We start from the raw sequence: 11,707 nt of genomic DNA on the forward strand, positions 1-11,707 counted from the left end.
CTTCCTTCTCACTGGGTTGACAGCTCATCAGACCTATAGTCTGTGGTCATCTTCAAAATAGCCAACAAACTTGAAGGATAACATCAACAAATCCAAGAACAATTTATGTGTGGTCCTAAAGGTTAGAGTTAGAGCATTTTTATTTTATTTATTTTTTTTGCAAGGCTGACATTATGAATTACATTTCATGGATTCATCTTCTATTCCTACTTTCTATGCTTCACTGTCCAACTGCACTTGGGCGTTTTTTTCGACTTTCCCATCCATGTCAGAGTCCGTCTTCTCTCCTTCTCTCCGCATCCTCCCCCGTCATTTCATTTCTTCCTTATACAGCCTGTTTTGTGGAGTGCTAATTATGAAGCGATATATTTATTTTCCTTTTTTTATCTTCATTTTTTTTTCTCTTCCATTGTTTCCTTGCCTGGTTTAGAAATAAGTGAGCCCACAAGCTCAACCTTGTTCCAAGGTCAGTATTGTCTTGCTGTATGTCACATGTGCTCGGCCTCCCTTTATTGCAATTCCCCTCCCCCCCACCTTTGATACACATTGCCTGTTCCCCTGTTCGATTTGCATGGAGGACTGTACCACTTCCTGCTTGGGGGGGTGTGTCCAGAGAGGGTACAGTGTGGGTTTGGTCTCCTTGTCTTTCATTGTGTCATGTCTGGTCAGCGGTTGAGAGCTACGATATCCATTTTGAGTTCTCCTTGTAAAGATTGGATGAAAAATCCCTTTCAAGGATCTAAGGTCATCAAGACTCTGACCCTTTCTCTCTTCCCTCTCCCACCCACCAAATAAAAATAATTCTGGGAATTGTCCCATTACCCAGATGGACTGAAACTAACATAAAGTCAATGAGTTAATTACCCACTATCAATTAATCAAGGAACAGCTTGCCTCTCAAGAGTTGTCGGTGTTCCATTACTAGAGGTTTTGAAAGAAAAGACTGGACAACCTTTTGTCCAGGAAGGTATGAGGATGCCTACCTTGAGCAGCGGGTTGGACTAGAAGATCTCCAAGGTCCCTTCCAGCCCTATGACCTTATCATTTAAAGAGACTATTTCGCTGATTTACTTTTCAAGGTCGTCTCAAAAGTGCTTTGTTGTTGTTGTTTTTCCTCAAAAGGCAACTGGACTGTTTTGTTTTGCTTCTCATCCAAGAAGTTTCATCAGTTGTAACTGTCTTACAACTGATGAAGTGTCTTGGATGAGAAGCAAAATGCCTTCTTCTTCTTTCTCAAATTAAAAACAAACAAAAACAGCCCATTTGCTTTTTTGAAAAAGCACCTTTGAGGCAACTGTGCCCTGAATGACTGAGAATCTCCATAGACACATTTCAGGGTTCTTTTGAGACAGCCACAAGTTGAAACCTCTGATAAAACCAGGCTGAGATTTGCAAAGTAGACACGCCTAAGAATTATGCCGGTTGGAAGAATTTAACATTTCCAACTTCTTCTTCCTGTTCTTAAGAGAACTTCCCCGGTCAAGTTGGGGAAAGACTTCGGACCTACTAGCTGGATTTGATTTTCTGGTTCCCCTTAAAGGAGCATGTGGAGGCCAGCATGCACAAACCTGGGCTTATTCCACCTGTAATGAATGTGTGTGAACCTCTGTGCCATTTCGAGTATGCTGTAAATAATTCGTCGAGGTATTCCTGTGCCATCTGGGGTGCTTGAAGAGATCAGCTGCTCCCTCATCTGTGTCCTAGTAACAAAAACGAAACAATGCCTTTGAAATGAATATTGAAAACGGAAAGAAATAGACAACCCAGTTGTTGGCCTGATGAATATTGGATGGGATTCAGTAGAAGGAGACGTGGGACTGGCTGGAAGGGGTCTCAGGTTGTACTACCTGGTAGACATAGATGATAGACAGAGACAGGCGGAGACCGACATGACCTCTGGCAGAAAATCACGACTCAGATCTAGATGTTTAAAAGGATTGACTTGAAAGAAAACCAGGAGAGAACATTTACAGCTCAGGGGTGAACTGAGAGGTCCTTGATGCCCTCTGAGTTTTCTTGTAGATATTTCATTGTCCACCTAGGTAACATCACCAGCGAAATCACTTTAGGAGAACTCTTCCAAGCTCTTAGAACAACCGAAGAGGCTACCTAGTTGGCTAATGAAACATCTGCAAGAAAACAACAGCAACAACAACAAAAAGTTAAACAGCAGAAATGCAGGTAATATCTTAGCCAGATCCTCATTTCTCTTCTTCTCCAGACCACCGTTAGATCCCATCCTGGGTTGTCAGAAAACAAATGTGGTTTGTCTGTCAGTCTGCATCCCTTAGTCCCTTTGCAGAAACAAATATTGGTAGGCAGCTGCCTCATTCTGAAAGAAAAGAAAAAAAAAGAGCTGATTTATTAACTCGTTTTTCTTTCTTTCTTTCTGTTTCTTTTTTTCCCCCTCCCTTCTGCATGGCTTCCTTATGTGTCTCCTCATGCTCCCTACATTCTGCCATGTAAGTATCCCTGGCATCTGTTCCAGATATTATGATTTGGATGGGAAATGAGTGTTCAAAGGGGTCCTCAAAGCGGGGGTCCTCAAAGCGGGGGTCCTCAAACTTGGCCACTTTAAGACTTGTGGACTTCAACTCCCAGAATTCCCCAGCCAGCCATGGGGAATTCTGGGAGTTGAAGTCCACAAGTCTTAAAGTGGCCATGTTTGAGGAAGCCCTGGCTTCAAGGGAAGAGGGTGGTCAGAAAAGATTTGAGAAAGGACAGCGACGGGACGAAAAACTAGACCATCCAAAGGAGGCATTTTTGGGGGAGAATCAATTCATACAAGGTGGAGGGTCCAAAATCCATTACAATTTTAGGTTTGGGCTTAGGTTTTAAATTTCCTTTTGCATAGGCTTCTTTATCCTTATCCTTACAGACTCCCCTTCTATTTTAATGTGAAGGTACCACTTACCTAACATGTCCAAGCCACATCAGGTGTTTCTTGGCCACAATTGAGCCCCAAATTTCTGTTATTAAGGGAGACATTTGTTAAGTGAGCTTTGCCTCATTTTGCGATCTTTCTTGCCACTGCAGTTGATAAGTTTGTCACCCAGCCATGACGTGAATCCTGTTCCCCCATTGACTTTGCTTGCAAAAGAAGGTCGCAAAAGGGGATCACGTGACCCTGGGACACTGCAGCAGTCATAAATATGAGTCAGTTGCCAAGCCTTCAAATTTTGAACCCCTGATCAAAATTCCCAGGGGGTTGGACTAGAAGACCTCAAAGGTTCCTTCCAACTCTATTATTATAATTATTGTTCTTATTATTGTTGCTGTTGTTATTGTTATGATTGATCCTGAGGATGCTGCAAAAGGTTTTGACTATGAAAAAGGGTCATCAGACAAATTTTCCATGCTGTTGTAACTTCGAATGGTCACTAAATGAATTGTTGCAAGTCAAGGAGTACCTGCAGTTGTCCAGTTCATTCCCATTACTCGAGAAGATTAGGTAGCCACCAAAAAAGGCATCCTGCTCAAAAGACAGAATGCCCCCCCCGTCCACTTTTAACTGCTTTTAAAAGGATAATAGGAGAAACAAACCGATTCTACTTGAAAGTCCCTCCTCACCATATGTAAATATATTTTCAGCAGCCATTCAACTCTATTTTAAAATGTGTCTTCCTGTTCAGATTTTAATATGGTCCTGTATGAAATATGAAGGGTCAGATTTTTTTTTTAATTGACAATTTTGAGTTGTTTTCCTTGTGTGCCGAAATGTTTGTTGAGAAGCGCGTTGTTGAGTATCAGTTATGAATGTAAGTTTGTGTAGAGACTTAATCTACAGGGAGATCTGCCCTAACCCCTATTAGACAGCTCTAAATGTTGATAGTCCCAATGAACTTCAACATTATTTTGTCGCATTTTTAAACAATGGCTCGATGTTGCCTTTATTGGGTTACCGTTGTATTATTGCATTTTTCTTAATAAAATATGCATCAACTTGTGTTCCCTGGTGGATATAAAAGCAATTTCTAAATACATCTAAATCATAATGGAGCGAAGGATGCAAACTGTGTAGGCTTGGTTTCTGTGATTGGTTCTATAAATCTGCAAGCTAAACCACACTGCAAGTAGAATCAAATATGGAACAGGAGGGACCCTGGAGAATTCTTTTGATCGCCAGGTAGAGACCTAGAGTAAGTACATTGCCCAGAGCCCAATGCCCAGAAACTGATAGGTTAAATGCCTGAAACTCATTCTGATTTAACTTGGAATGTCTTTTCTTCCACCATTCATTCATCACATTCAATAATCGGAGTTCTCTTGGAAGATAAGTGTTTTTTAAAGCTTTTCAAATATTTTAACACTAATCACGCAATAAAAAGAACACCATGCAGATCCCTTGCAGAATGCTCACTGGTGTGATCCACCTTGTCCATCTGAGTGGGATTGGTCTTTTGCTATTTCCTGTGAGAGCATGCACGGTCTTATTGCACTGAGATAACCCAGGAGTAAACACAGTTAACAGTGGTTTGTATTAAATGGTGGTTTATATTACACTATCTACAGATATACACTAGAAACAAGACACATACACGTGGTCATTCAGCAAACTCCAATACACAGCAGTTACAGCAGGAAATGGACGAGAGAGAAAGACTCTAGCAAGGCCTTCCCTTTTATACTCAAGCTCTTAAAGGGATACACACACCTGCTGAGTCATTCCTAACATTGCATCATTCATCTCACATTATACAAGCTGGTTAGCTTCTAAATCATTACCTTGACATCCTACAACTGGTTTCAGCGCAAAGTCCTCTCGGTTGATTTTTAGCAGAAGCGATGGAGGGAAAAAATATGTTCAAAACTGAGAGACGTTTTACATATTTTAAAATTAATCCATGAGACTTGATGGAGGGCAGCAGAGATAACTGTTGTTAATGGAAGCTGCCAGTAAGAAGGCCAGGTTTTTACAACTGTTAACTCAGATTTTCTCACAGAGCTAAACTTTGTACTTCTTTGCCTGGCAAATTTCAACCTTCTCATTCTCCCCCATGTTTATTCCTGCCAGGAAATATTAGTTAACTGCCAGTGTGGATGAAACCCAATGAATGTTAGCACAGTGTATTTTTTTTCTTCTCACCTCCAGCAATTGGGTGTGAAACATGGAAATATCTTAAGTGCAATGCAGTAGATATCAGCAATCTTTTCCCAGGGTTAATGGGGCATGCCCAGTACACATGGAAACTTGATAGTAATATGGCAAAGCTGTCTTTTTTAGGAAAAAAATTCCATTGGCATTCTCACCAAAATCATTTCTTTTTAAAAATGCTTCTCTGGAACAAATATCGTAAATAGCATTTTAAGGCAAGTTAGTTGCAGACTGCTGTAAGGTGTTTTGGAAGTCTGTTCATATTATTTCAACATTTAATCTAGAAGATAACCCCAAGGACCAAAGCCCAAACCAAAAGCAAAAACTGCAGCAATGAGGCAGTTGTCTGAATAGGAAACAAACCCAGAAACTATGTTGACTTGTGCAAGACATGATGCATTCTACAAGAAATCCTGTAAGAAATAATTGGCGACTTCCTCTTAATGCAAATCTGGCCTGTGACTTCCAATTGTACAACAGTCACTTAATTTACTTACGGTTGCAAAACCTAGTTTGGTTTTCATGACAGTATCAGATCCAGAGTCTCATCTGTCTGGGACCTTCCTTGCCAAATAAGGTCTTCTTATCTCCTGCTTTTTTGGATTCCTTCATTTCACAGCCATCTTTTGAGGTTTTACCAGTTCTGGTTGAAACAGCCTTTTTTAGTCCATTCGGAGATCTTTCAGATTTCCAGCCCTGAACAGGTGTTGCTATTCAAGATTCAAACAACAACAGTTTGCCTGATTGCTGTCTCACATTACTCATCAAATCACCTTATTAGCAAAGATAGAATTATACCAAGCTCTTAACATCGCAAAAGGATAATCTGTGACAAGGGTTAAGTTGAGTTATTTGGGGGGCTTTTGTGATAGATCTGCACTCCTATATACAATTTCTCTTGTTGGTTCAGCTTTATGCAGGCATATTTGTTTTAGATTATTCTTTGGGATTCCTTCTCCCAGAAGCTGGTGAGAAGAAGCCCTAGAATGACTTGCGGTGGCTCAGTGGTTAAGACGCTGGGCTTGTCCGCTGGAAAAAGGACAGCCCAGGTTCGAGATCTGAGCACCGCAAGACGGGATGAGCTCCTGTTCTCATCTCAGCTCCTGCTAACCTAGCAATTTCAAAGCATGCAAATGTGAGTAGATAAATAGATACCACTTTGGTGGAAAGGTAACAGCGCTCCATGTTGTCATCCTGGGCCACCTGACCACAAAAATATCTTCAGACAGCGCTGACTCAATGGCCTTGAAGCAGAGATGAGCACCTGGCCCCTCAAGTCTGCAACTGACAAGCAAAGTAAAATCTTCAGGAAATCCCCCCCTTTTTTAAAAAAATATTCAGCAAAAGGGTCAAAATAGGCATGTCGCAGAGAAGGTCAGAAGTCAGAAAGAGCTTTCCTTTAGCCTTCTTGATAACTTGTTCTTTAATTTTGTAGAAGAGACAGCCTCAGTACAGACACACGGGAAAGGTTAGTGGCAACCTCATGCAACTTTCCCAAGTCCTGGCCTTGAATCCCCTATGTCCAGTGGTGGGATTCAAATATGTGAATAACCGGTTCTCTGTGTGGAGGCTGCTTCTGGATGTCCATTCTGGGCCTGGGCAACAAAAAAATTAGCTACCGGTTCTGCCAAAGTGGTGCAAACCAGCTGAATCCCACCACTGCCTACTTTGCTGTTCCCCCTGCATTTTCCTTCAGTTTAGCTGTAACATCGGGTGTGTGTGTGTGTGTGTGTGTGCGCTGTCCCATAATTGGTAATCAAGCCATGAGCCCTGTTCAGCTTTCTTACCAAATCAACTGCCTAATTGCTAAAGGAGTCCATCCCCTGTCCTGCTTTTGAAGCATCAGCTTTGGTTAGCAAGATGCCCTTTGTAGCCAGCCTTCTGCACAACACAAACAATATGGCTAATTCTCATTTCTTTCAGCCTAACAGGCAGGTGCTCTTTGGCTTACAACCATTCGCTTAGTGATCATTTTAAAGATACAACAGCACTCCAAAAAAAGTGATTTATATTTAACTCCTCTCATTCATGAAGTATCCCAGGGTCCTGTGATCACCATTTGTGGTCTTCCCCACCGACTTCCAACAATATCAGTGGGGGAAATTGGATCCAGTCATCCACCCCCATGGCCAAAAACACATCATAAAATCAAACACGACTCATTTAACAACCCACCTTGATGGGCCATGGAAACTTTGATCCCAATTATGACCGTAGGTTGAGGAGTACCTGCATTGTAGAGGTCTTTACACAACTGTTGTTTCAGTTTGCTATGGGCCCTTTTCGCTCATGCTTTGCACTTCTTCCAAACCTCCTTCATCTTTGTCTACTAATGATGTGTTACATGAGGAACATCAGAAAACTTTTCTGATCTATGATTATTTCGAACATGAAGCCTTGTGTTCAGTCTCCAGCAGCTACAACATCAAATCATGTTATTGCTTTGCTTTCTGAACACGTGAACGTCTTGGCCTTTGCAACATTGCACGTAGGACTATTCTGGCAATTTACATCACCTCCTGTTGTGCTATCCATTAGAATTGCTTTGAATAATTGGAAGAGCATAGATAAATGCAAAACTCTTCACTCAGAAAGCTTGAATGTGCAAACGTAGAATGGGGGGATAGCAATCTTGGCAATAGTAGTTGAGAAGACGATTTTAGAACAGGAGTTGATTTAAAATGACCATGAAGCAGGAGAGTACCCTGGTTGCCAAAACAAGGGTTGTGTGGCAAAGGCAAGTTTAGGTTTCATCCAAGTTTAGGTTTCATCATAGTAATTCCACTTAAGCCCATGTTAATTAGATCCAGCCTCCAATATGACTTCCAGTTCTGAGGCACAGCTACCAGTAACAGTCCTAAGCCTGGCATCTTGGTGGATGTCTGAACAGGGATTTCCTGGACAGGCCTTCTCACCTCATTTGTTTGCTTGTACTCCCATTCTCTAGGTGGATAATCAAGGCATAATAGAGTTTCTTCTCTGCAATAACTGTAGGGCTTCATGACTGCCCACTTAATGAGCACAAAAGATGGGTGCCATCCCAAAAGGCCAGGAAAGGTTGCTTAGATATCTTTGTTCTCTCTGCTTCCACTGATGGCAATTTTGGAACTAGTTCCTTATTGTCTTCCTCACAGTGTTTGTTGCAACATTTCAAAGGATTCGGCTTAACTATCAAGATAGTTCTGAGCTTTCAGCATTGCTGTTGAACATAATAATCTGTTAAATCAGTTGATGTTATCAGTTTTGTGTTGTGTGTGTGTGTGTGTGTGTAAACAGATTGGATGTGTAAGTTATAAAGTGGGATTTATTTGTGTCTAGGGGAAAAAAAGTTGCAAGGAGAATCTGATAGCTGCAATCTGTCTTATTCTTCTAAAGTTTAAGCCCAACTATAGTCCCTTATTACAAAAGTTCATGAATTCATTGGTGACTCCAGAAAAAAGTCATTTTTTCCTGCTTTGGTGTGCTGCATTGTATGGACTTATTGTGATGTATGTTGACTTCCAAAGTTGCATGGTGTCCACTCTGAGGAACAGGTTTTACATTGAATAAACGTAAGATCTGCAAGTTGGGGACTATGGGTATTAATAAACTCATTCACATATTTTTGCCCAGTCTTATTGTGGCAAACATTACATCCAGTGTCTCAATATTCTAATTCTGGACCTTTGGGAAGCTTGATAGGTGGACCATCATGGTGTGTGGGCATTAGGAGTTGAAAATGACTTGACGGCACATATCAATCCATCCGTCAATCAATCAATCAATCAATCAATCAGTCAAAATTCTAAATGTGCCTTCTGGCAAGCACTGTTTAGAAATTCTGAGCACATTAGCTTGATCAGGCGACATTCTTCTTGTGTCCAGAAGTTCTAACCAAGAACTGCTTCCAAATATAGTTCTCCAGTGAATATGTCCTTTTTTTAGCTCTGCTATTATCTCTTCCACTCAGAAAGAAAAGTAGAAAACCAACTTGACATCTAAAAGCTCTTTCCCCATAGTGGCATGTGAGGGAATATGGAAACAATGCATTTTCTAAAAGAATTCATTCCAAACGAGAACATTAGCTAATTTCTTTTAATTTTGTCTCTGCATCTTTGTTTCATTTTTTTTAACTGTTCCTAAAATCCATCTGATTGGGATGGAGGCAACAGCAAAGAGCTCCAGTATCTATTCTTGGCCTGCTAGAAGAACACTTGAGGCTCATTGGCATTTTATTTTATTATCATTTCTATTTTATTTTATTGTTTCACTATTTTCTTACTAGGTTTATATGGTGACTCATCTCATATGCATATGACTCTGGGTGCTGTGTTGGCTCCCCTGGCATTATTTTTATATTTATACTTATTTTGGGATGAATGAATGGATAGAACATTGCTTTCTCTAGCTAAATGGTGCTTATGCTCAAATAAATTACATACCAGTCCCGTCCCCCCCCCCCAAAAAAAAACCCAACCATCTAATTAGCCCACAAATTCGGGGTCTACAAAGACTTTGCTGTACAATGTTTACTTGTTTACAAATATATATCAAATGTCTATAGCAGAGGTCCCCAACCTTTTGGGCACCAGGGACCGGTTCTGCGGAAAGAGGTTTCTCCGTAGAACGGAGGGTGTGTGGTTTTGTGTGCTGCCTGCATCTCACATGTGGGACTTTGATTGTTTGTGCAGACTGGTTGCAGACAGGCCATGGCCCAGTACTGGTCCACAGACTGGGGGTTGGGGACCCCTGGTCTATAAGATCCAATATGGGCAAGGTTCTTATTTCATGAAAAAACACCCCTTAACATCTGATACCACCTTCCAGCACAGATATTTAAAGATTAAGGCATTCACCAATTGTTTTATAGGCTATGTACTTCTGTGTTACATTATGTATACAATGGAAATGTAAATACAGTAGATATGAAACAAGCAAGCCAACTTTAGTTTTACATTATGCCAGGAGGTACACTTGGCGATTTGCTGAACAACAGGGATTAGAGACTCAATTCAGTCATGGCAGCAATTCTTCTTGTTTTTTTGTTGTTGTTGTTGTTGTTAACTTGGTAACTATATTCTGTATGTCCTATTACTTCCACATCTTGGCTGCTTGTGAACTGATCCTATTCAATCTGTCTTCCTTCAGGCCCTGGAGCAGTGCATGACGGGAACAGTGGTGGCTCAAGAAGAGCTAGCTGTGTTTGGCTGCTTCCATTGCTTCTTTTACACCTCCTGCTCAAGTTTTGACCTTTTCGACAATGGTGATTCTAAGAGGAAGGGAGGGGGAAAAAAGGAAGAATACTTCAGAAAATAATCATAATAGTCAAGAATATATTATCACAAAATCTCGGTGAGAAAGAAAACAAGTCTAAAAAAAAAACAACCAAGAAGAATCCACTATGATCTACTGAAGTTCCAACACAATGGAGCGTTCTGTTTTCTTTCTATTTTTGTTCCTTATTTTCTGTCATAGACAAGTCTGCAGCTGTTGGTGACCAACTAGTGTATTTGGCTACGGAGTGATCATTTTGCCCCTTTGAACTCCGTCGTTTCGTTGTTCTTCTTTAGAGATCCCAGTTTTCTGATCTGGAGGATTCCCAGATACCCTGCTTGGCACCTCATATCTCATGGCTTTCTTCCACCCATTCTCGCCACTTCACGGACTCTGCTCTCCTCCATACGATTGCTGATCCTAACCAAGAAACAACCCACCACAACCACCTTTATAAAAAGATTATGCACAGCTGCAAGAAAACAACCACCGTCACACAACGATTAAGACATTAATTCATTGTACTACGTGGATGTACTACATGGATATTACGGGATTCCGATTCATTATTAATTTTATTAATTATATTTTCTGATATGAGCCTAGAACTGTTAGTTCATTTAAAAAAAAGTACAAAAAAAACAACAAAAAAAGAGGAAGAAACGAACGAATGAAATAAATTGAAGACTGGGCTTCTAAACTAGATTTCCAGGCTGTGGAGCATCAGTGTCAGTGGGTGGTTTGTGTGATCGATTGGGATGAGAATGGACAGTTTTGTGGGTGAAAATGTGAGACGGAAACAATGGGCTCCACCAGCAGAACTGACTAACTCATTCCTTATTCTGGTGTTCAAATGAAGAAGGTTCTCCACTGTTTTCATAAAGTTTGGAAATTCAAAGGTTGATGCTCACCGTACGTTGAGTTTGATTGATATGCTTATTCTTTTTACACTGCGTGTGTATGTATGCGCATGTGTGTAGTGTGTACACACACACACATGCACACACTGTCTATACAGCATATATATATATATATATATATATATATATATATATATATATATATATATACATAAAATATTTTTTTGTTAGCATTCTAGCACATTATTTCTCAGCTGGGTCCTTACACACATTACTGCATGCTGTAAATGGAGTTAACTGTGTATTAGACTGGAGGATAAAGTTTTATTGGTAACTGTGTATTTAACTCCTCCCTCTTTTTTTTCTTTTTCCTCTTTTCTTTCTTTTTTCTCTTTCCCTCTCTCTCCCTCCCCCCTTCTCTCCCTCTTTCTTATTTTTCCTTTAATTATTTACATTATGAAGACATTTATAAAGAAAAAGAAAAAGGAAAAAAAATCTG

The 11,707-nt window shown here is 40.4% G+C and overlaps 1 protein-coding gene across 3 annotated transcripts in view; it reads left to right on the top strand.

Annotated features, from left to right (window-relative positions):
• NTM (neurotrimin) overlaps window positions 1–10,323 on the top strand; it is a gene marked incomplete at its 3' end in the record, with an annotated part of 227,829 nt that extends 217,506 nt beyond the window's left edge. The window contains exons 7-9 of one of the 3 annotated variants that reach the window (XM_083368626.1): window positions 431–466; window positions 6,531–6,563; window positions 10,223–10,323. In XM_083368626.1, coding sequence (XP_083224752.1) covers window positions 431–466; window positions 6,531–6,563; window positions 10,223–10,323 — 170 coding nt within the window. The remainder of the gene's footprint in view (window positions 1–430; window positions 467–6,530; window positions 6,564–10,222) is intronic. The other 2 variants (XM_083368627.1, XM_083368628.1) reach the window with 2 other exon arrangements.
• Between the last annotated feature and the right edge of the window lie 1,384 nt (window positions 10,324–11,707).

Source organism: Vipera ursinii (assembly GCF_947247035.1).
Source record: "Vipera ursinii genome assembly, chromosome: 8".
Taxonomy (NCBI): Eukaryota; Metazoa; Chordata; class Lepidosauria; order Squamata; family Viperidae; genus Vipera; species Vipera ursinii.